The 25937-nt window shown below is 47.0% G+C and overlaps 1 protein-coding gene across 1 annotated transcript in view; it reads right to left on the bottom strand.

Moving 5' to 3' along the window:
- The window catches only part of STAG2 (stromal antigen 2), a 1172735-nt gene that overhangs the window by 455827 nt on the left and 690971 nt on the right, over positions 1 to 25937 (bottom strand). Inside the window, 1 exon segment of the mRNA XM_029607875.1 lies at positions 9470 to 9562. Coding sequence (XP_029463735.1) covers positions 9470 to 9562 — 93 coding nt within the window.

Below are 25937 nucleotides of genomic sequence, written 5' to 3'. Positions count from 1 at the left end.
CTGCTCTGGCAAGGCGTCAGCGTATTCTTGCATTTGCTTTAAAATGACTCTGTTATATTGAGTCATATAAAGTTGGTAAGAAGCTATTCTGGAAATCAGCATAGCTCCATGGTAAACCTTCCTACCTATACTATCTAGGAATTTATTGTCCTTAGTAGGAGGTATGGAAGAGTGTGGTTTTAGTCGTTTAGCTTTTTTCTGAGCTGATTCGACGACCACAGAATGATGATCTAACTGAGGTTTTTGAAAACCTGGTGCTGATTGTACAAGATATGTAGAATCAGCTTTTTTATTGACTGGGGACACAGAGCCAGGAGATTCCCAATTCTTTTTAAGAAGGTCTAGAAAAACCTGATGAATGGGAATAGAGGTGATGACTTTCGGGGCATCCAAAAATTGGAGCAATTCCATCATTTGGTGCCTATCATCCTGTTCAGATTGAAGTTGGAAAGGAACCAACTCTGACATTTCCTTCACAAAGTTTATGAAAGAGAGGTCCTCAGGGGGAGAACGCTTTCTGCTCTCCGCAGGAGAGGGTGGTGAAGGCAAATCATCGGTGTCAGTAGATGTATCATCAGCCCAAGTATCATAGGGATCTGGTTGATGACCTGGAGGCCCTCTAGGGGGCTGAACTCCTGAGGGCCCAGGTTGAGGCTCCGAAATATTGGCTGGAGTCACCGGGGGCATCGAGAAAATCCTCGATGGAATCGGTGTCGATATCGGTGCCGGTGTAGGCATCGAGGGAACCGGTGCCGGTCTCAATGGAATCGTGCCGGCATCGGAAACCTCGGTGGAGCAGAGGTGCATATCGCCCCCGAAGATAGTATCGGTAGCGAGGGACGACCTGACCTTGGTGGAACAATTCCCTAAGGGGGAATTCGATACGGTGTTTCTCCACCTGATGAAAAACCTGTCGGTGACAGCGGTCTTGCCGGTGTCGGTGACACAGGTATCACCGGTGGAAGGGCTGTCATGAGCGCCTCCATCCGGTGCAACAGCGGTGCCAGTGTCGCTGCAATCGGCTCGGTGGCCGGTTTCGCTCTCGGTGCCGGAGTCGGTGCCGGAGGAGGCTGGAACCGTTGCATCGCCTTATCGATGGCCTCCTGGACCAGCCGGTCCAGTTCTGCCCGGAGACCAGGGGTAACAAGACCAGGCTCGACGGGAGAGGGAGACTGAGGCTGAGCCGGAGGGACCACCGTCACCGGTGGGATCGCGGCTCCCAAACCCGGAAGGGGTGAGGGTTGCCTCGGTGCCTGCGAAACAGAAGTGGACGGTGCCAACTCTGATCGAGGCTTTTTCTGCGGAGGCTCGGTCGGTACAGAGGTCGATGACGTCGATTCCTCGACGGGCCGAGACTTATGACGTCGATGGCGATGTTTCTCCTTCCTATCTCCTCGATGATCAGGGGAAGGGACAGGAGTCGATGGCCGAGAAGTCGTCGATGGCGGACGGTCACCGGAGGGCTGTCTATGGTAGTAAGACTTCGACGGTGCCGGTTCCGATGACGTCGATGCAATCGATGGCGTTGGGGTGCGAACATGGAAGAGGAGCCCCATCTTCTCCATTCTGGCTTTGCGACCTTTTGGTGTCATTAGGGCACATTTGGTGCAAGTCAGAACATCATGCTCACTCCCTAGACACAAAACACAGACTCTATGAGGGTCTGTGATTGACATAGTTCGGGTACAGTCCGGACACCGACGGAACCCCGACGCCATGGCGGAAGGCCAAAAATTTAGCCGCGGGACTGTTGACTGCCAGCGGGCCTCAAGGGCCAAAGTCGACGGAAGTCTATGAAACAACGGCAAAAACTTACCGGAGTTCCGCGGACGAAAAAATTTACCGAAGGGAGACCCCTGAGGGGCAAATTTTCTTCAGAATAACAAATTCTAAATTCCTGTCAGGAACGTGGTTAAGAGCTCTTTCACCACGTGGCTACTGCGCGGAAAAAAGAAGACTGAAGGGAGACCCCTGCTGGCTGCAGGGTTAGTGCCGTGCTGGGCATGCCCAGTAGGGGCCAGTCAAAGTTCCTGAAACTTTGACAGAAGTTTTCCGTGGTTGGGCTCCATCCTCGATGTCACCCATTTGTGAGGACAACCATCCTGCTTGTCCTGTGAGAACTAAATTATCTAGCTAAAATGGATGCTGGTTTTTCAGTATTTTGGGCTTTTCTGGCTAAATTATAGATAGATAACTCATCCATAACTCATCATATAGCTGTCTAACCTAGGTGAATTCAGGGGTGGAGTTAAGTTAACTTATCTGGTTATCTGGCTAATTCTGATATTCAAAGTTAGCCAGTTAAATTATCTGACTAACTCTGGTTGTGCCAAAGAGTAGTCCTAAAGTTTGGTGGATTTAGTTGTCTCGAGATCTTTAAGATAGCTGGCCATATTCAATAGCATAGTGGATCACTGAAAATCACTCCAAAGTTAGTAGGATAAATTTACCAGAAAGACTGATTTCAAGGTAAGGTCATTTAATGAAACCCTCTGTAAAGGCTCAAAAGGTGGTTTACATAATACCCTCAGGACCATGTTAAGGTTCCACAGAGGCACTATGCGCCTAACCAGTGAGCACAAATGCTTCATTCATTTTAGAAAATTCATGACGACTGATGCAACGTGAGAGGATTTGTGGGCATGCACCTGAAACAGGTCAATGCTGCCACCTGTACCTGAAGAGAACTCTGGGTTAGCCCTTTCTGAAGCCCCTTCTGAAAAAAGGCGAATATCTGAGGAATACAGGCCTGTAGCAGGGCAAGCCCCTCCTCAAGACACCAAGCCTTGAACACTTTCCACCCATACGTACGTCAAAGATGTGGAATGATTTTTTGCCTGCAGCAAAGTTGCTTTAACCTCATCCAAGTAAGCCTTGAACCTCAACCAATTCTGCTCAAAAGCCAAGCTGCGAGAGAGAAGCGATCCAACTGATCCATGAAATTTGGACCCTACCGCAGCAACCTGGGCAGATGGCCTAACCGTAGTGACCTTCCTTCGCCAGGTTTACTAGATCTGTGAACCACATTCTCCAAGGCCATCACCTTTCAGTGATGTGACTCTATACGCCTGAAGACTCTGATTATTAAAAGCCATGGGGAAAACATATACAGTAGGATCCTCAGAGGCCAGGGTTGGAAAAGAGCACAGAGCCTCTACACCCCTAACGCTATTCTTCAGTTGAGGAGTTACCAAGCCTTCGGGCCGATACAGTAAAGCCCGTGGTAGAGTGGGCAAGCGCCCGCTCTCCTGTGCACGCGATTCTGTATTTAAATGAGGCCCGGCAGTAAAAACAGGCAAAAGGAGGCACTAGGGACACTAGCGCCTCCTTTTGGACTGGAGCGGCGGCTGTCAGCGGGTTTGACAGCAGACGCTCAATTTTGCCGGCGTCAGTTCTCGAGCCCGCTGACAGCCACAGGCTTGGAAACCGGACGCCAGCAAAATTGAGGGTCTGGTTTTCGACCCGACATCCGCGGGCCGACTTCAATTTTTTTTTTTTTTTTTACCCTTCAGGACCTCCAACTTAATATCACCATGATATTAAGTCGGAGGGTGCACAGAAAAGCAGTTTTTACTGCTTTTCTGTGCACTTTCCCAGTGCCCGAAGAAATTAGCGCCTAACTTTGGGTAGGCGCTAATTTCTGAAAGCAAAATGTGCGGCTTGGCAAAATGTGCGGCTTGGCATATTTTGTTTTCTGAATCGCACGGGAATACCTAATAGGGCCATCAACATACATTTGCATGTTGAGGGCGCTATTAGGTCCGGGGAATTCGACCCGTGTTTTCGGCCCCTTACCGTATAAGGGGTAACGCCAGTGCGTCGAAAACGCGCGTCCAATGGCATTTGTTCTAGACACCATCAAATCCACTTGAGGCACACCCCACCTCACATCTTGCTCGATAACTCCCATTCTCCAGGGTCTCAAATAACATGTTGAGAAAATCTGCCTGCACATTTTCTACTCCGGCCACATAAGATGCTGACAGAATCACTGCTCTTGGTGTCTCCTTGTCGATTTATGTAGGTTACCACCATCACATTATTAGGGAGAACTCTCACTGCCTGGCCGAAAACCAATGGTAGAAACAGGAACAATGCCTGCCAGATTGCTCTGGTTTTGAGATGGTTGATGGACTAGGACGCTTCTGCCAGTGACCGAAGTCCCAGAGCTGTTCGACCCTGACAGATGGCTCCCCATTCCTTTCAGATTGGCATCTATGGCTACTACCATCCAATCTTGAATCTCCATCTTCTCACCTCTCCCCAATTTGTTCTGCGAAAGCCACCAAGAAAGACTTAACCTAACCTTTCCAGGAAGGAGTAAATGGAAATCCTCCGACTGGGGGTTTCACCGTGACAGCAGTGCTTTCTGCAGCGGATGCATATGAGTGAAGACCTAGGGTATCAGATCCAACCATAGAGCTAAGCACCTGCAAGTAATCCCAAACCCTGGGAATCCAGAGGCAAAGCAACTGCCACATCTGTCCCTGCAATTTGATTACTCTCTCGGAAGTGAGAAACTTTGCCTTCGTTGGTCTCAAAACAAGCTCCTAAGTATTCCAGTGACAGAGGGAGACAGGTGAGTTTTTGCCATGTTCAGGACCCAACCCAGCTTCAGCATTGCTGCATTGACTGCTGATTAAACACTCTTGACTTTGCTCAGATAAATAGTCATCCAGATAAGGATGAACCAGAATGCCCTCCTCTAGGGAGGTCTGCCTCCATGACCATCAACATCTTTGTAAATGTGCAAGGTGCCATCTCAAAACAAACAGGAAGAGCACAAAACCAATGTTTCCCCAGCACGGCAAACCTGAGGAACCTTTGATGTTTCTCCTGAATTGGAATATATTATTAAGCCTTCATGAGGTCTAAGGACTCCAAGAATTCACTTTTCCTGACTGTGGCGATGACAGAATGTTGTACCTCCATGCGAAAGCGAGATACATGTAAGGAGCATTCACTTCTTGAGATCTAGGATGGGACAAAACATGCCCTCCTTTTTTTTGGGGGGGGGGGGGGGGGGGAACCACAAGATAGATGGAATATCTTCCTTGCCCCCTTTCCCTGGCAGGCACAGGGATCACGGTTTCCAATTCCAGAAGCTGCTCTAGTGTAGTGTGAACCAAGGCTCTCTCAGTTTTGGAGATACATGGAGAAATCGTGAAGGCTTTGTGCAGTGGATGTACAAAGTCTTAACATTTAACCTTATATGATCACTGAGAAAAACCAGTGGTCCATCGTTACTTTGGTTTATTCTTCAAAAAACAGGGACAAATGACCTCCAATGCTCAAGAATAAAGAACGGTCCAGCTGCATCTCACTGCGTTCCCTTGGAACCTTTGGAGCCAGCACCTGAAGTTAACCATGAGACGGAAGCTCCGCGAAAAAAAGAGACCGGGCTAAAGAGGGATCCCACGTGGATGCGTGATATAGGGCATGCTGGACATGCTCAGTATGCACAGTCAAAGTTACAGAAACTGACATGTTTTCCATGCCGGCTCTATCTGATGTTGTCATTCATATGTGTAAGGACTACCATCTTGCTTATCCTAGGAGAACTGACACTGCCTTTTCCTGGCCGATAGCATCTCACTTCCTGGTACTTCTGTATACTGGGAAAATGTATTCCTGGCTCCTTTGCATTTATCCTCGAGCAGATTATGTCTCTTGGATTCCCCCCTAGGTGCTTCAACAGCTACAGCAAATCATACAGAGCATCCACTATGAAAGCCAAACTGGCCTCCAAACACTCTGCCCCTTTAGCAGACAGCAGAGTGCCCTGCTGATTACAGTGCAGACAGGCACATGCCATAAAGCTGCTGCAAACTGCAGTACATATTCCCAGCACAGACTTCAATCATGCTCTTCAGATATAGCTCCAATTTTATGATCCTATGCATCTTGCAGCACTGTGGATCCCACCATTGGAATCGAGACTACCTTCATTACTACAGGCACCAAGGCATCCACCTTAGGTAAATTCAGCAGTTCCAGCACAGCCACTGGCAACAGATAAAGTTTTATCATGACCCTTCCAATCTTTAAACCCGCCTCAGGGGTATCCCTCTCCCTAAAGACTAGCTTCTTCATGGTATGGTAGAAAGGAAAAGCTGTACTGGGACCCATAAGCCCCTCCATGATGGGATCTTCTCCTTCATGATTCGACTCTTCCATAACCTTCCATCCAGAGCTCCTTTAAAATAAGGGAGATTATAGAATGCAGTTCAATCTTAAGGAAGAGACGAAACACCTTAGGACTGATCCCTTCTCTCTCTGTGATTTCCCCTCCTCTAAGAGATTTTCATCCTGGGCGAGATCGGCAAGGAATCCTCACCCTCCCCACCTCCTTGGATGCAGATTCCTCCTCCGGAACCTGCTTCTTCTTTGGGGAGGCAAGATGGTGGTTCAGACCCCCTCTTAGGGTCATGTTTCACACTTTGGAAGGCTGTAGGGCAGGCAGGGAGTGGAGCCGTTTACCGTCTACACACCTTATGCATAAGCAGCCCATCTCGGTGGAAAATACCTTATCAGAATCCTATTACCACACTGGGGAGTCCAGTATCTCATCAGAACCCTCCCGGGTACTGCCCGAGGCCTCCACTGCCAGAAATAGCGTTGGCAAGAGAGGCAGCTTTCTGTCAATGGGACTCTGCACCACAGACCCAGCAAACAAAAAGGCCACAGTAGCCACGCTGGAGGGAAGGCTTGACATGCCTTCACTCTGGGGCCCAGGGTGCTCTCTTCTTTGCTGCTGCTGATTCCTCCTCTGGAATCTACTTTCTCTTTCGAGAGGCGAGAAGGGGTGCAGGCCCCCTCTCAGGGTCACGTTTCACACTTTGGAAGGCTGTGGGGTATGTTGGGAGTGAAGCAGATTACCCCCTTCCCTTTTCCTAGCCATACATACCTTGTGCATAAGCAGCACAAACTTGGTGGAAAATATCTTATCGGAATCATATTCCCACGCTGGAGAGTCCAGTGTCATCAGAGCCCTCCCAGGTACTGCCTGAAGTCTCCACTGCCAGAAACAGTGTTGGGGGAGAGGCAATTCTCTCAATATGCACTCTGCACCACAGGCCCAGCAAACAAAACGGCCGCGGTAGCCACACTGGAGGGGAGGCTTGACATGCCTTCCCTCTGGTGCCCAGAGTTCTTTCTTCTTTGCTGATGATTTGTCTCTACCACGGCACTGCAGACTTCAGAGGCACCTTCTCCTCACTGGCACGCTACTTGCAGAGGCCAGAAGCTTTTGTCACCACACGCTCTGCAGTACTTCCCCTGCTCAGCCACAGCCACCATGTGCAGCACATGGTTGCTCACTGCCTGCCTCAGCTGTTCATTAACCAAGGCCCTGAACTTCCCCAATGCTGAAAGACCCACTGCCCCATTCTTCTGCTGATTCGATCCCTTTTTCCCTCATACCACAGCTCCCACCTGAAAAGCCAGCCCTGACGTTTTGGTTTTTTTTTTAAGGACACAGCACCCTTAAAAATGAATAAATAAAACTTCCAGCAGACCATTCAAGAAGGAATCAGGGCTTACCTGAGTAAGGCAGAACACTGGCTATCAGGATCTCCTCACTCAATCTGGGCAGAGCAACTGCAGGGCCACTGACCCACTGTTCGACCCTGTTCAACCAGGGAGATGGCCCCAGAACGGAGCCTAACAGCACCCTGGGGGCAATTTCTGTCTTCTTCAGTCTGACTGCAGGTTTTGCACCTCTACCATCTGCTGGAGACAGAGAATACTGCAGGTGGCACACTGTCTAATGTAGTACCTACTACAGTAAAAGCTTTTCTTCTCTGTCTCCATCTGCTGGTAGGGGGGGAAAAAAACCCATGCATCTGGAATGGTCTGGGAAACTATACGGAACAAAGCTTTCCCTTCACCTGTGGATCCAAAGGATACTTGGCTAAAGAGCAGTCTCCCTTAAAATTTGTCTCTGGAGTTACCCATTCTAAATCAATCAAATCTTGCACTGCCTGATGAAGGGGCCACATTTTAAATTTGGGAACACCTATTAAATCCTGGACTGCCTGGTAAATAAGGAAGAATACACAAGACTTCTATATGCTAACCATAACAGGATTCTCCTATTTGTAGTGGAGGAAGACTTCTTATCTTTTGCAACATCAGCAGGGATTGAGAAATTATAGGAGTTAATTCTTTCCTATGAAAGAGGCGCAACATAGAAGTCCTATCCTCACCTGCAGGAGGGACTTCTCCCTCTTCCAACTCCTTCCCATTATAGTCCAGAGGGAACCTTAAAACTTTCAAGGGAGTTGTCCAATCCAGAGAGGTCATCCTTGTCCATCATTACCTTCGTCTGTTCTCTACCCTGAGGGGCTGAGGAATTGACAGGCATTGGGAAAGCAGGGCAGCCCCATGGGCTGTGCCTGCTCCAGTTAAAAGCCTGCAATCCCTAAATTCCAGAGAAATCACGGTCCAATTTGGGAGAAGCCAAGACAGGAACATTAGAAGCAGGGAGCTGACCTCAGGTCACCGCTGCATCTATGCTGACTCTCCAGACTAAAAAGGAGGTGGCCCAAAAACTCCTTCATTGCCTCACAGCTGTGATCTATCTGCCAGAATTTCCTGCTGTTCTAACAGCCCTGCCGAATATTAATGGGTAGGTTTGGTCCCAGATCTGCCCCCCCCCCCCAGCACAAAATCATTGCCCTGAACTTCCCCTTGAGCTGAGGAGCACTCGCAGCATAAAGTGAAGACACATCCCACCAGAGTTTTCCTGATATGGCCTGCTGCACATAGTGCAGTTTTCCAATCCTATTCTGCAACTGGTGCCATCTTGTGCTCGTTTACCACAACTGCAAAGAGCATGGTTCTACACACAAAAATTCTAATTCAAAAAAACTCATCTCCTGTGCCAGGACACCCCAGAGCCCAAAACAGCTCCCCTCCACTATTGTGGCCAACTGCCACTGAAAAGCCAGTCCTCCTCCTTTATTATTTTTATTTTCTTTATTGCTGTACAAAAAGAACAGCCATAAATTTAAAGGCATAGCGCTCATGCACTAAAAATGATCAGGGGTGGAGAGGGCCAAAAACTAGGGAGAAGAGGGGGGAAAAGGAGTAGTCCCATTCCAAAGGCTCTCTTAAAGCACCATGGTTCTGACCTCTTCCATAGAGGGAATGAGCACAAGACTTTCACCTCTAGAGCTATTTCCTGATCAGCCTACCAGACCAGAGTCTGCACAAGGGGATATATATTCACCATCTGCTAGAGTCAGACTACTGGCAGGCGGGTAAAGGCATGAAGTATATAAGGGGTCTGCTAATATCAGCAGTAACAACGGTGAGTCTGTTGATCTCTGACTCCATCTGCTGGTTGGCACACATAACCCAACTGAGTGGATAAAGAGGAAAATGCTGTTTTCCTAATTTGAAACAATAGAGAGAAAATACCCCCCCCCCCCCAAAAAAAAAAAGGAACACGTGGAAATCTACTCACCTTTGCTAATAACTGAGGAAGGGCTATTGCAAAAAGCTCGGTAATGCGCGTTCTGTCATCCAACTGTGCTTTCTTTTCTTTTGCAGTCAGCACCTAAAATTTGATGAGAGACAGGTTATTACTTAAATGTAATCACTATTCTCTGACATGTAAAGCAGAGTTGCTTACCAGTAACAGGTGTTCTCAGAGGACCCTAGGAGGGAAAACAATTCAGTTCTACACCTCAAACAAATTCCAAAGGACAGACTTACCAAACCTGCTGTTGTGTGAATGAGTAGAGAGAACTCCATCACAACCTTACAGATATCATCCACGGGGACTGACTGCAGGAGAGCCACAGACACTACCCATGGCTCAAAAAGTGTGAGCCTTGACATAACCCACCAGATTCAGGCCTGCCTGGGCATAAACAGGAGGAGATGCAATCTTCTAGCTAATTAGATATAGTCTATTTGGCAACAGTGATCCCTAGCTTATTTGCATCAAAACAAAAAGTTGGGTGGATTTTCTAAGAGGTTAAGTCCGCTCTAGTTAGAAGGCCAAGTCTCTCTTTCAATCCAACGTGGCCTGGGAAAGAATGTTGGAAGGGCAACTGATTAGATAAGATGGAATTTAGATACCACCTGAGGCAGAAATTTGGGGTGGCCTCATAGAACCACTCTATCATGATAAAACTTAGTATAAGGTGCATAAGTTACAAAAGCCTAAAGCTCACTGACCCTGTGTGCGCCAAAATGACTGCCACCAAAAATACAGTCAAAAGAGGGTATGTGAATCATGGTATCATCCCATCCCATCCCCCCCCCCCCCCCCTTCTTTAAGCTGCAACAAAGTTTTCGCTACTATGAGTATCAGAAGATATGCGTACTGTAGACTCTTGCCCCAGTATAGGGAAAAAGCAAACAAGGCTAGTTTGCCACACACCTTTAGGCTGGAGCAGAAGAGTGGGACCTTCCTGCAAACAGATTCACCAGAGGTGTTCCCCAGCGGCAAAACATCTGGTTAACTACCCCTTGGTCGAGGGACCATGCATGTAAATTACAAGGACTGATTCGATCTGTCCATTAGCAAATTCTCCACTCCAGCCAGGTAAGAGGCTCTGAGAACCATCCATTGAGAGATAGCCCAGCCCCACAGCTGGACAGCCTCTGACACAGAAGATACAAACCTTTTTCTTTCCCTGCTTCTTGATGTAATACTTCATCACCTAGTTATCTGTCTAAACAAGGATAACTTTGTTGAAAAGCCAATCTCTCAAAATCGCTCAGATTTCCAGGAAGTTTATTTGATGTAAATTTTCCTGGGCAGACCACAAGCTCTGAATTAGAGCTCATCTACATAAGCTCCCCAATCCAGAGTGGATGCATCGGTCATAAGGAAAATTTGGAAGAGAGGAATTTGAAGGGGATTCCTCTGACCAGACTGGAATTGTTCCAGCATTAGCACAAGAAGTCCCTGAGCAGTAGAGTGATCTGGATGTTGTCCCAGAGATCCTGAGTGGCCTGTAGCCATTGAGACTTAAGATCCATTCAGCTCTTCTCATATAAAGACATGTCATGGGAGTTACATATACAGTTGATGCCATGAGGCCCAATAGTCTCAACATGGTCTATGCCGATGTCTGCTGACTCATTTGAATTTCCTACATTGCAGCTGTCAAAATGGTAGTCCTCTGTTGTAGACAAAGCTTTTTGCCTGAGTCGTATCTAACAGAGTACAGATAAATTCCAATTGAAGTGTCGGGCTGAAATGAGGCTTGGGGTAGTTGACAACGAACTTTAGTAATTCCAAAAGCTGGATCCTGCCTGAGACAGGCTCTTGACCAGCCAATCATCCAGATAGGGAGACACGCACCACCGGTCTGTGTAAGTGTGCTGCACTATGGTCAAACATTTCGTAAAGATGGGGCAGATGCAAACCCAAATGGCAGAATAATATACTGGAGGTGATAGTCTCCCACAACGAGTCAGATATTTCTTGTGGCCAGGGAAAATCTGAGTATAAGCTTTATTGAGATCAAGAGAGCACAGCCAGTCCCCCTGGTTGAAGAAAGAGCATTAAGATGCCTAGGGAAACCATCCTGAACTTTTCTCTTGATGAATTTGCATACGGTCCTCAGATTCAGGATGGGAAGGAGTGCCCCCTGTTTTCTTTGGGATCAAGAAATACTTTGACTAGAATCCATGCTCTTTGCCCTGGTGAAACAAACTTGACTGCTCTGATCTTCAAGGAGGCAAGCTCCTTTAGAAGAAGTTTCTGATGACAAGACCAACTAACTGTGGTCTGGGGCCAATTTGGTGGAGAAGCCAATAGGTTCAGTCTGTACCCTCTTTTGATGATAAAGAGAATCCACACATCCAAAGTTACAGTGGGCCACCAGATTACAAAAAAATCGCAGCCTCCTCCAGACCAGAAAGTCCTCTGGAATGGGTACTGGGATTAGCATTTTGGGTTTTGTATTGCTGACTCTGTATATAAAGTGGGAGGGTTTCTCTGGGGGGCTTTAAATCTGAAATGCAAGATTGTGAGATGTTATATGCATTTGGTATATGTACTGCTATATATATATATATTGTAATGGATAAATGGAGGGCTCTGTATTAGTTAATTTGGTTTATTCCTGGAAAATGATTATAACATGGATGTACTAAAACAAATTATAAAAAAAAAATTTTTTTAAAGATGTCCTGCATGTACTGGATCATAAAGAATGCTATGCAGGAAATGAGCAAGTTTGCTTACCATAAAAGTTGTTTTCCATAGACTGCAGGATAAATTACCCATGATCTGTGGGTGACATCATCCGGCAGCAAAGAACAGACTCATCTCTCCAAGCTAGTAGAGCTTTGAACTCTACTGAACGTATGCAGGACTTGCATGGGCGTTGCCTCAAGAGCCTCTTCTGTCTATATCATAACTAAATATATAGCTAGGTAGTCTACTCTCCACAGAGGCGAGTGGGCATCTCATGGCTAATACACCCTATCTACGGAAAATAGTTTACAGTAAGCAAACTTGCTTTTTCTGCCAATAAGCACGAATGAATTTGCCATGATCTGTGGGGAATCCCAAGCTAAGTGCTGAAGCAGAGTGATTACTGAGTAAGCAACCCAGATTCCTCAGGCACAGTAGAATACAACAACAGGTTACGCTAAAACTGTTTGAGAGGTTGTTAAGACAGCAATGGGAAGTAAAGGTGTGAACTTGTACCAGCTTTGCAAATATACTCTTAAGGTACTAAGCTAAGATGAACAACAGGAGAAGCCTGAGCTAAGGGGGTTTGACCTAGTCTATTATCTACAATCCTACTAAGAGGTAACAATGCTGAAGATACTCTGGTATGCTGGTGGACAATGTATGGTAGGGAACTGAGGTTAATTCGGTTACTGTTATATGTGTTTAACAGATGAGAAGCCTGGCCACACGATTCATATTTATTTTAACTTCTTCCAGATGAATACACTTATAATCTAAGGTATGAAGGGCTCTTTCTTTTCATGGACAGTGTCTCAGAAAAAAGGGTAGGCAATATGATGGATTCACTGATATGGAAAGCTGAGACAATCTTTGGAAGAAATTTTGATTGAGTGGTCCACCCAATCATGGGAAAAATTGAATGTATGGCCTATAGCAGATTTAAGCTTGAAACTTGCAGACTCTAATAGCTGAAGTAACTGCAGTGAGGAATCCTACTTGCCATATCATAAACTAAAGATAAACCTTCTGCAATGAACCGAAAAGGTGACCCCATTGCGTTGAAAAAGGACAACATTTAAGTCCTACAAAAGGGGGGAGGAGGGTGGGAGGCAGAATTATAAAGAGAGCTAAAAACGGTACAGATCTTTTACAATGCTAGATACCCTTCGATAAGTAGAGATAACACTACGGTGTTGAGATGTAGTTTCACTGGTGGTGTGGTAGGCCTGAGTGAGAGAACAGGAGCAAGTATGGTAGCCAGTGCTTGGGCTCACAAGAAAATGGATTGAAAGATTTCAGCTACTACCATCTGGACTATCAGATCCATTGGAAGGTATAACATTCCCTGGCGGACTGTGCTCTAGCTGGAACAAAAATTCATCAATACCTTTAAACAAGGTGTGAGGGAGTGTACAGAAAACTCCCTCAGACTACCTTAAAGGACCGGGCACAGCTGTCTCACCCAGTCCTCCTTAAAACTGAGAACCACAGGGAATCCTGGCTGAAGGGAGGATCCCTTTACCAGAGTTTAATACATCAAGGCCTAGAAGGGTTAAGTGGACCCGGGGAACAGACAGAAACCCACGGTATGAGAAAACCTGCTACGTTAAGGGTTTGAGAGCGACAGTAAGTTAAAGACCTGCTTTATTTAGGATTAGGACTTTCCTGAAGTTAAGGTGAGCTGCCTACATTGTTTTGCTTTGCACTGTACTGTGTTAATTGTGAGAGACTTGAACTCCAAGGCGAGCTGCCTCATTTGTTTTGCTCTGCACTTTTCTCAATTTCACTGTAAATAAACTGCACAAGGAAGAGCCAGTGTCTCTCTCCTTTGTCCTCTGGAAATTCCCAAGCCACTACTACTTGACTTACCACATAAGAAGAGATAATTAAGTACTGAGTGCTCAATACTCAATTCATCGGCTTCAGCTACAGAAGACTTAGGTGATAAGAGCATTTAGTCTTGAGTTAACAATATAGGATCTATCCCTAGTTACATGGGGGCAGTGCTGGAAAGTTGTAAGAGATATGCACACTATGGGGTAGATTTTCAGAGCCCTGCTCGCCTAAATCCGCCCAAAACCGGGCGGATTTAGGCGAGCAGGGCCCTGCGCGCCGGGAAGCCTATTTTACATAGGCCTCCCGGCGCGCGCAGAGCCCCGGGACTCGCGTAAGTCCCGGGGTTCTCGGAGGGGGGCGTGTCGGGGGCGTGTCGGGGGGCGGGCCCGGTCGTCGCGGCGTTTCGGGGGCGTGTCGGCAGCGTTTCGGGGGCGGGTACGGGGGCGTGGCTACGGCCCGGGGGCGTGGCCGCGCCCTCCGTACCCGCCCCCAGGTCGCGGCCCGGCGCGCAGGAGTCCCGCTCGCGCGCGGGGATTTACGCCTCCCTCCGGGAGGCGTAAATCCCCCGACAAAGGTAGGATGGGGGTTTAGACAGGGCCGGGCGGGTGGGTTAGGTAGGGGAAGGGAGGGGAAGGTGAGGGGAGGGCAAAGGAAAGTTCCCTTCTAGGCCGCTCCGATTTCGGAGCGGCCTAGGAGGGAACGGGGGTAGGCTGCGCGGCTCGGCGCGCGCAGGCTATACGAAATCGATAGCCTTGCGCGCGCCGATCCAGGATTTTAGCCGATACGCGCGACTACGCGCGTATCTACTAAAATCCAGCGTACTTTTGTTTGCGCCTGGAGCGCAAACAAAAGTAGGCTATTCGCGCTCGCCTGAAAATCTACCCCTATGTCCATGCCATGCTGGAGCTATAATTTATTTTATTTATTTATTTATTTAAGGCTTTTATATACCGACTTTCTTGATACAGATCAAATCAACTCGGTTTACATCGAACTAAGCAGAACTATAACCAACAATTCAACAAGAGACATTTAGAAGGAGCATAAAAGTTACATTATAACAAGGTTGCCTTAACTGGGAGAAGGAAAAAAAGAGGGGGAGAATGAAAGATAAATTATTATATACGATAAATTACTATATACAATAATATATACGATAAATTACTATATACAATGGAGTATGGGATGGAGGCAGAGGCCAAACCTCATGATAAGTTGTGAGCAAGATTAGCGTTTGATTATTTACATAAGTGATATGATGATTCTAAATCAGACTGTAGAGCTAATATCTGGGAAGGCTCGGCAGAATACCCATGTCTTTAGTTTCTTTTTAAAAGGTAATAGACAGGTTTCCTGCCTGAGGTCCGGAGGCATGGCGTTCCAGATGGAGGGTCCTGTGATAGAGAATGTCCTGTCTCTGATGTTTGAGTGGTGAACTATTTTGATTGGGGGAACATGTAAGGATCCCTTGTGAAGGCATCTCTTAAGGGTCTGGTCGTCGAGTGCAATTTGAGAGGGTGTGAAAGATCTAATGGAGTTTGATGGTGAATGGATAATTGTCAGTGATTTATGAAGGATCCTAAAATTTACTGGGAGCCAGTGAAGATCTTTTAGGATGGGGGAGATATGCGCTCTGCGATTAGTATTTGTTAAAATTCTCGCCGCTGCATTTTGGAGCAACTGGAGAGGTTTTATAGTAGAAGTCGGTAGACCTTGCAAGATGGAGTTGCAGTAGTCTATCTTGGAGAAAAGAATGGCTTGAAGGACAGATCTGAAATCAATATGGAATAGAAGCGGTTTGAGTTTTTTGAGTACTTGTAGCTTGTAGAAGCACTCCCTTGTTGTATGTCTTATAAACTGCTTTAAGTTCACGTGACTATCTATTATAACTCCAAGTTCTCGGGCATGGGATATTTGTAAGTTAGAATGCAATTGGTTATGAAAGGGACTACCTTCTGGGGTGATTAGCAGTAGTTCAGTCTTGGAAGTGTTGAGCAGCAGGTTAATGCTTGAAAGGTGGTGGTTGATCGTTTGTAGATGAGAGTTCCATGATTTGAGTGTAGAGTCCGGTGATCTGGATATGGGGATTAAAATGTGTACATCATCGGCATATATATAGAACTTAAGATTTAGATTTGAGAGGACATGGCAGAGAAGTGAGGGAGCCTAGTTTTGCGCAGCCTTCACACGGTCCTGTCAATCAGCAATAGTAGTGGAAAAGTGTCCATGAGGCTTGTCCCCCAATCAAGGAACAAAAACACCAAAGTCAATTTGACACTGGGTAGAAGTAAAAAAAAAAACGATCTAGTTATCTGCTTTGTACTTGTGCAAACATCTCAAATGATGGCCAGCCTCCTAAAATGAATGGATTGTTGGTTGATGATAGTCGCAAGCACCACTTGCACAGTCGGAATATTCTGTTAAGATGATTCCCAGAAGATAGGAGGGTTGTAGGAAATACCATTGACTGGTTACACACTCCTCAATCTTGAATGCCTCCTTGTTTCCCGATATAAAACACAGCAACTTGGTAGGCTGTTCGAATTATGACGTTCTTCCCTCAAAAACGATTCGTGAACTTTGCTAGCACATATCTGATTGCTCTTAATTCGAGCAGATTGATCTGACAGTGGCTCTGTTCATGAGACCAAGTGTCTTGGGATCAAAATGATCCTGTGGGTGCACCTGCTCCTTTCAAGGTGATGTTTGCTGCTAGCAAGAACCAATAAAAGAAGAGTGCAAAGTAGTGCCCCATCCTCAACTTCACAAGGGTTTTACCACCACAGTAACTCTCACCCTGAAAACTGAACTGTGGTGGATAATGAATGGTCAAATGATCTAACAGAGTGGAGATGCCCGTATATATAGCAGATATAAAGGTGAGTCAGTGGAACCACATTTAACAGCTGCCTCTATATGTGCCGACAAAAGGGTAATCGCTTCAGCTGTTGCATGCTTGTCTGTCAGTAGTTTGTGTATGAGTGATATTACTTTGCACACTCAAGCCATGGTCAGAAACACACTCCCCTGAAGTCTATCCATTGTTTAATGGATTTCATTCTCAGAGCAGGTACTAGGATCTGACTTGTCCAAAAAAATGACCCAAAACGTCCAACATTTATACAGCTAATACCCGAGAGCTCACTGCAATTAGCCAGTTGCCAGTTATGGGAAAGAACTTGAATCCCCTGGCAACAGAGGCATTCAGCTACGTAAAGCATTAGGAAAAAACTCACTGAGTTGCCCAGATGGCAATGGGGAACCCTGTACTGGTAGTAAGAAAAATCTACCATGAAGAGAAAGTACTGCCGTTGGAAAGGATGGATGGGTGTATGAGCTTATGTATCATTCAGCTCAAGAGCACTGAATCATTCCTGTTTTTGGATGTAAGCGAGAAGCATAATGAGGGAATTCAATATGAATTCCTACCAAAGCAGGTGTGTGTGTTCAAGAGCCTAAGTTCTAGAATGGGCCTCATGCCTGATTTCTTGGGGGGGGGGGGATTAGGAAATAAAGGGATTAAAAACCTCACCGCAGCTGGGACACAGAGATTTATTTATTTAAGGGTTTTTTTATACCGGCATTCATGAAAAAATTTTACATCATGTCAGTTTACATATGGATTCTACTATTTGTTTTTGAAGAAGGGATGCCCTTCTCAGCAAATCTGCTTAGTCAGATATGGACAACATTCAAGCAATGTGGGAGGGGATGATAGTTGGCAGATAGTAAATGTTGCTTACCTGTAACAGGTGTTCTCACAGGACAGCAGGATGTTAGTCCTCACATATGGGTGACATCACAGGATGGAGCCCAATCATGGAACACTTTTGTCAAAGTTTCTAGAACTTTGACTGGCACCTACTGGGCATGCCCAGCATGGCATTAACCCTGCAGCCAGCAGGGTCCCCCTTCAGTCTTGTTTAAAAGCTACAGGAAGTGCCGAAAAATAAAATAAGAAATGTAAGAACCCAACACCGCGATGTGGAGGGCGGGTTTCGTGAGGACTAACATCCTGCTGTCCTGTGAGAACACCTGTTACAGGTAAGCAACATTTGCTTTCTCACAGGACAAGCAGGATGGTAGTCCTCACATATGGGTGAGTACCAAGCTGAGGATGTTCAAATATGCACCAAATGTACCCAGTTGTGCAAAGGCACTAGGACTGGGGTGGAATTTGGCATCAGGCATCCTGAACCCTAACGGGCAGGCGGAAGGGTGTTGGTACGTCAAATTGTAAATAGGTTGCGCAAGACAGCCTGGCCAAAGATGGAATCTTGTCTTTCAGCCTCGTCTAAGCAATAATGGGCTGTAAAGGTATGGAGAGAACTCCAGGTGGCAGCCCTGCAAATGTCAGGAAACGGCCCCAAGTGTAGGTGTGCTATTGAAGTCGCCATGGCCCTCACAGAGTGTGCTTTAGCACGTTCTTGAAGTGGAATGCCCGCTTGCTGATAGCAGAAGGATATGTAGTCCGCTAACCAGGAGATAGTCTGCTTACCCACAGGCTGCCCTAATTTGATGGAATGGATAGAGACAAACAATTGAGTGCTTTTCCTGTGGGTAGCTGTACGGTCTAGGTAGAACGCTAGAGCCCGTTTACAGTCAAGGGTATGCAGAGCCTGCTCTCCTGGATTGGAATGGGGCCTGGGAAAAAAGGTAGGTAGTATAATGGATTGATTGAGATGATACTCCGATCCTACCTTAGGTAAGAACTTAGGGTGAGTGTGGAGTACTGCCCGGTCCTGCAGAGGTTTAGTGTAAGGCGAATAGGAAACTAAAGCCTGTAACTCACTAACTCTCAAGCAGAAGTGATTGCCAAAAGGAAAATCACTTTCCATGTGAGATAGCGAAGATCACAGGAATGGAGAGGCTCAAATGGTGGTTTCATGAGCCGACCCAAAAACAGGGTGAGGTCCCAAGAAGGGGCAGGAGGGCGTAGTGGAGGCTTGAGGTGAAACAAGCCCTTCAGAAAACGTGTTACGAGGGGCTGTACTGAAATAGGAATGTCCGATACCTTTATGGAAGGCAGCTACCGCACTGACATGCATTCTGATGGAGGAAGTTTTTAGACCAGATTCTGACAAGTGCCAGAGATAGTCTAGAAACTTCGCGGTGGGACAGGTAAAGGGGTGAAGGGATTGAAGAGAGCACCATGACTTAAACCTGTTCCATTTGTAAAGGTAGAATTTTCTCGTGGAAGGCTTCCGAGAAGCAATCAGGACACGGGAAACTGGTTCCAAAAGGTTGTGTGGCTGAAGAATTCACCTTTCAACATCTAGGCCGTCAGGAACAAGGCTTGAAGATTGGGGTGGCGTAGGCACCTGTCGTTTTGAGTGATCAGGAGCGGGTCCTTTCCAAAGGGATGTGCCTGCGAATGGAGAGATCCTGAAGAATTGGAAACCACATTTGGCGTGGCCAGTGAGGTGCTATCAGGATCATGGTTCCCTTGTCCTGATTTAACGTCATGAGAGTCTTTGAGAGAGTTTATTTTATTTATTTATTTTGGCTTCTTCTATACCGACGTTTCTGTACAGAATACAGATCACACCGGTTTACACTGAACACAGAACAGTCGCTTGGTGGTGATGCAAGGAACAATTACAATTTAAAACAAGGAACAATTAAATCAAGTAGATAAAATAACTTCAGTACAAATTAAATCAACAATTAAAATCGATTAGATAAATAATTTCAGTATATTATTATGTTAACAATCAAGAAATGAACCCGGAAGACTAAGGAGCTGTTGAGTTTTAGGTAGAGGGCTCACAGCTTGAGGGGCTAGTTAAGGGAGAGCATTGGGCTGTGAAATGATATCTGCTGAATTACAGGATAAATACCGGTTAACTTGAGCAGGTAGGATAGTGGATTAGAGTCGAACAGGACTGGGATGCCATAAGGGAAAAAACTATAAGGGGGCAGGAACATGATGTGGGCAGATGAGCATGCTAGGTTTGAAAGGGGGAGCCCCTGAAAAGGGTTGGGAGGATTAATTCAAGAGTGTGACATAACCTAGACTGGGAGGCGGCTTCAGAGAGAGCTTAACTCTCCGTTAAAGGCTTGGCTAAAGAGCCAAGTTTTAAGGGTTTTTTTGAATGTCTGATGGCAGAGATCTTGTCGGAGATCAGGCGGAAGAGTATTCCAGAGGGTGGGACCCGCTGTGGATAAGGCACGCTTCCTTAAGGATGTTTTTGCAGGGGGGGGGGGCATAGAGAGTGCCTTTGTAGGCTCTTCTGATGGGTCTGTCCGATGTGTGTGGACGTAGCTGGATGCTTAGCTTGAGGGGGGAGATGATGTGAATATCTTTGTGGATCATCATGAGGACTTTGAATAGAAAACTGAATTTGATGGGTAACCAGTGGAGTTTCTAAAGGATGGGAGTGATATGCTCTCTTTTGTTTGAGCTGGTGAGAATCTTGGCGGCGGCGTTCTGAACCATCTGCAGGGGTTTAATGGCGACTGCAGGGAGAACGAGGAGGAGGGAGTTGCAGTAATCAACTTTCGATAGGATGATGGATTGAAGCACCAGCCGGAAGTCTCGGAAGTGAAGGAGAGGTTTCAGTTTTTTAAGAATTTGCAGTTTGAAAAAGCATTCTTTTGTGGTGTTTTGTACAAATGTTTTTTAGGTTTAGTTGGTTATCAAGCAGAACCCCTAAATCTCTAAGGGATGAGTGATTGATAGTTGTTTTGGCAAATTGGGAGGAGCTGGGGGAGTTGAGGAGCACGTTGTTCTCATCCAGCGAGATGATGAGAATCTCCGTCTTACTGGTATTGAGGACGAGGTTAAGGCTGGTGAGGAGGCGGTTGATTGCTTGGAGACAGCTATTCCAGTGGGACCATGTTTTTTGAAGAGAGTCTGTTATTGGGAGAAGGATCTGGATGTCGTCCGCGTATAGGTAGTGGGTTAGATTTAGATTATTGAGTAACTGGCAGAGAGAAGTGGAAGTGGAGGGAATGCATATAGGAGACCAGCTGCCCATGAGAGGGAGAACGCATCTCTTGGCTGAAAGTGTTGGCAAAGAGATCTATATGAGGGTAACCCCATTGTTGGAAGATCAAGTTTGCCACTGAGGGGTTGAGAGACCACTCGTGAGGCTGAAAGGTGCGACTCAGCTTGTCTGCCAATACATTGTCCACTCCCGGCAAGTAGGTGGCCCTGAGGTACATCGAGTTGGAAAGGGCCTCTGCCCATATCCGCGAAGCTTCCTGACATAGAAGGTAGGAGCCCGTACCTCCCTGTTTGATGATGTACCACGTGGCCATCTGGTTGTCCATTTGAATCAGGATGACTTGATTGGACCAGCGATCCTGAAAAACCCTTAGAGCATATCTGATTGCTCGAAGTTCCAGGAAATTTATTTGGTGTTTGACTTCCTCTGGAGTCCAAGATCCTTGTGTCTGCAGTTCGGCCACATGGGCTCCCCAGCCGAGGTTGGAAGCATCGGTGGTGAGAATTATTTGAGGGTCTGGATCCTGGAAGGGCAAGCCTTAGTATAGCTTGAAGTGATTTTTCCACCAAGCTAGAGACTGACGGAGTGAGTCGGTGATGTGGACAATGGTCAACAGGGGCTGAATGGATTGGTCCATTGTGACCTTAGAGTCCACTGCATGACTCATGGCCAAGCGGGCCACTGGGGTAACCTGGAGGACGACATGTGTCCCAGCAGGATGAGGAAGTGGCGTACAGTCATGCAGTGCTGCGACTGTAGCTGCTGTGCGAGAGAGACGAGAGTGAGAGCTCACTGTCGAGGCACAAATGTTTTCGCTTCCAAGGTGTCCAAGTCTGCCCCTATGAATGATAAAGTTTGAGATGGGACTAAGTAGGATTTGTCGTAGTTGATGAGAAATCCTAGTAAAATCAGAGTATGCAGATTAAGATGTAGGGACGACAGAGCAGGTTGCTGAGTGGGAGCCCTGATCAACCAATTGTCTAGATAGCGGTAGAGTGAACACCTTGAGTCCTGAGGAAGGCTGCAACTACTACGAGGCATTTTGTGAAGACTCGTGGTGTAGACACGAGGCTGAATGGAAGCACTGGATATTGATAGTGCTTGGGGCCTACCAGAAATCTCAGGTAACTGCGATGAGATGGAGTTATCGCAATATGTGTGTATGCGTCCTGGAGGTCTAGAGAGCAGAGCCAGTCTCCTCTTTGCAAAAGAGGAAGAAGAGAACCCAAGGTTACCATTTTGAACTTTTCTTTATGGAGGTACTTGTTGAGGGCACGTAAGTCCAGAATTGGACGAACGCCTCCCGATTTTTTAGGGATCAGAAAGTACCGGGAATAGAACCCTAGGCCGAGCTGAGAGTAGGGTACTGGTTCTATTGCTTTGGCCTGGAGGAGGAGGGAGACCACCTGTCCCAGGAGGATGGAATGGTCGGATGTTCTCCACGTTGGTAGAGGTGGGGAGTCTGGTGGAATGGACAGAAAGTTCAGATGATAACCTTGAGCGGTTATCACCAGGACCCACTGGTATCTGTGGCAGTGGAAGCTGGCTGCTGCTCCCTATGCAGGAGTCAAAAACAGGAAGTAGGGCCAGGCTGAGGAGCTGCTTAAGGCTTGTTTTCGTAGTTGACGAGACTGGGTTTTTTGGAAAGGTCTCGTAGAACTAGTTCTAGATGGTGATGGGTAGGATTTCTTCAGATGGAAGAACAGCCTCGGAGAGGCTGTTTTGAGGAATACTCAGAAGGCATCAGAGAGAGCTGTCTCAGGGTCTCATGATGGTCCTTGAGTTCCGCCACCATCAGTTGAATCTGCTCGCCAAATAGATTGTCTCCTACACAGGGCAGGTCGGATAATCTGTCCTGTACTTCAGGATGAAGGTCCGAAGACTTGAGCCAGGCCCATCTTCTTGCAGAAATAGCAGCTGCAGATACCCTGGTAGCAGTGTCAAAGATATCATAAGATGATCTTATCTCATGCTTGCCTGTCTCAAAGCCCTTGTTCACTAGGTTTTGAAGTTGATCTTGGAACTGTTGAGGCAGGGAGTCTGTCAATTCTTGTATCTGCTTAAATAAGACCCTGTTGTATTGGGTCATATAGAGCTGATAAGAGACAATTTGGGAGCTGAGCATTGAGCCCTCAAAGACACGGCGACCAATGGCATCTAGAAATTTCTGCTCCTTGCCTGGGGGAAAGGAAGAGTGGGGTTTCAATCTCCTTGCCCTCTTTTGGGCCAATTCCACAACCACGGATTGGTGATCCAACTGAAGTTTTTGAAAACCTGGGGCTGATTGTACCAAATAAGTGGTGTCAGCCTTCCTGTTGACTGGAGCAACAGAGCAAGGGCGTTCCCATTTCTTCTTGAGGAGATCCAGAAGAACCTGGTGAATATGGATGGAGGTTATTTCCTTGGGAGCATCCAAGAATTGCAATAGCTCCATCATTTGATGCCTGTCATCTTGTTCTGTCTGAAATTGGAAGGGAACCAATTCAGACATCTCCTTCACAAAATTTATGAAGGAAAGGTCCTCTGGAGGAGAATGCTTCCTGCTTTCAGAAGGAGAAGGTGGTGAAGGCAGATCATCGGTGTCTGGTGAAGAATCATCAGTCCAGGTATCATCGGAATCAGCACCTGCCCTTCTAGGAACCAGAGGGGGATGGGGCGGAATTCCTGAAGGTGCAGGTCTAGGCTCGGAAGGAACCGAAGGAAGAACTGGAGGCACCGATAAAGGCATCGAAGGCACCGGTGCAGGCATCGAGGACATCGATGGATGAATCGGTGGAGTCGGACGCATCGATGGTTGAGGATGGTAAGACTCCCGATAGAGGGACGTGGAACTGTGATTCTCCTCCCGATGACAAAGTAAGCGGGGAAGGCACCGGAGCCATCGGTGACCCAGGATTCATCGGTGGAAAAGCGGCAATAAGCGCTTTCATCCTCGAGAGCAGTGGGGTCAACGCTGCCGGAATCGGGTCGGTGGTCGCCTCCACGACCGGCACCGGAGTCGGTGCCGGAGAAACTTATAGTCTATGCATCGCCTTGTCGATGGCCTCCTGAACCATCCAGTCCAGTTCTTCATGGAGACCTGGAGCAATCAGCCCCGGATCCGGAAGGGGAGAAGGAAGCAGAGGCAGAGGCATAGCTGGAGGGACCACCGTTAAAGGCGGAGTCGCGGCTCCCGATACCCATCTGGTCGCAGAAAAAGTCTGTGCCTTTTGTGGGCAGGGTTTCTTCGACGGCGGCTCGGATGATGGCGAGGTCGATGATTTCGCTCCCTCGATGGTCCGAGACTTCCGATGTCGATGTCTGTCTCTACGATCCCCTTGGTCCTGAGGAGAGTAGAGGGAGTTGGAGGCCGAGAAGTCATCGAGACAGTCACCGGCTGGTGGTCGATACTGGCCTGAAGTGGACGGTGCCGGTTCTGACGACGTCGATGCAATAGACGGCATCGGGGTTTGAGCATGGAAGATAAGTTCCATCTTCTCCATTCTGGCCTTGCGAAATTTTGGTGTCATTAGGGCACATTTGGTGCAGGTCAGAACATCGTGCTCACATCAGAGACACATTACACAGACCTTATGAGGGTCTGTTATGGACATGGTGCGGTTACAATCCGGGCACCGAAGGAACCCCAATGCCAAGGCCTTGAAATATTTAAGCCGCGGTACGGTCGACGGCCAGTAGGCCACGAGGGAAAACTCGACAGGAATCGACCGAAAATGGGTAAAAAGCTTACCTGAGTACCGCGGCTTGAAAAAGTTGAAGGAGGGACCCCTGTGGGGTAAATTAATTTTTAGTAATTCCGTGAGGAAACTTCCTGTCAGGAATCTCTGCGGAGCTCCTTAACCGTGTGGCTACTGCTGCGCGGAAAAAAGAAGACTGAAGCTGGCTGCAGGGTTAGTGCCATGCTGGGCATGCCCACTAGGTGCCAGTCAAAGTTCTAGAAACTTTGACAAAAGTGTTCCATGATAGGGCTCCATCCTGTGATGTTACCCATATGTGAGGACTACCATCCTGCTTGTCCTGTGAGAAACACAAATAGCATACAAACTCATGATTCAGAGGACCTAGAGGTCCTAGATTATCTGGCATAACACCTTGAAGAAGATTTGCATCCTGTTCCCCTCCAGAACAAAGTTCAGAGAGATGAAAAACTGGGCCTGACATGTGCCAAAGCTATGGGATAGATTTAAGCTGATGGCACCCACACTTCTGGATGGCAGCCGGATGTGGTTGCTAACCTTCGGCCAGAAGAGACAGTAGGTGAAAGTGCTAAAAAGGTCAGAATTGACTCGTATGAAAGTGTAACCACTGGTAAGTGTTGAAGGTGGTTGGATGACTTCATAGGGACATCTTGGATGCTATTTGCACTGAGCCATGCCATATGCCAAACTCCAAAGCTGATGCATGAAAAAGAGTTGAAAAGTTCATAGACAGAATGGAACATAAGACATGCCATACTGGGTCAGACCAAGGGTCCCATCAAACCCAGCATCCTGTTTCCAACAGTGGCCAATCCAGGCCATACGAACCTGGCAAGTACCCAAAAACTAAGTCTATTCCATGTTACTGTTGCTAGTAATAGCAGTGGCTATTTTCTAAGTCAACTTAATAGCAGGTAATGGACTTCTCCTCCAAGAACTTATCCAATCCTTTTTTAAACACAGCTATACTACCGTAACTGCACTAACCACATCTTCTGGCAACAAATTCCAGAGTATAATTGTGCGTTGAGTGAAGAACTTTCTCCGATTAGTTTTAAATGTGCCACATGCTAACTTCATGGAGTGCCCCCTAGTCTTTCTATTATCCAAAAGACTAAATAACCGATTCACATCTACCCGTTCTAGACCTCTCATGATTTTAAACACCTCTATCATAACCCCCCTCAGTCGTCTCTTCTCCAAGCTGAAAAGTGCTAACCTCTCTAGTCTTTCCTCATAGGGGAGCTGTTCCATTCCCCTTATAATTTTGGTCACCCTTCTCTGTAG

The sequence above is a fragment of the Rhinatrema bivittatum genome, chromosome 6 (assembly GCF_901001135.1).
Source record: "Rhinatrema bivittatum chromosome 6, aRhiBiv1.1, whole genome shotgun sequence".
Lineage (NCBI taxonomy): Eukaryota > Metazoa > Chordata > Amphibia > Gymnophiona > Rhinatrematidae > Rhinatrema > Rhinatrema bivittatum.
Note: the sequence above shows the minus strand (reverse complement) of the source record. Positions and strands in the feature narration are given on the sequence as shown.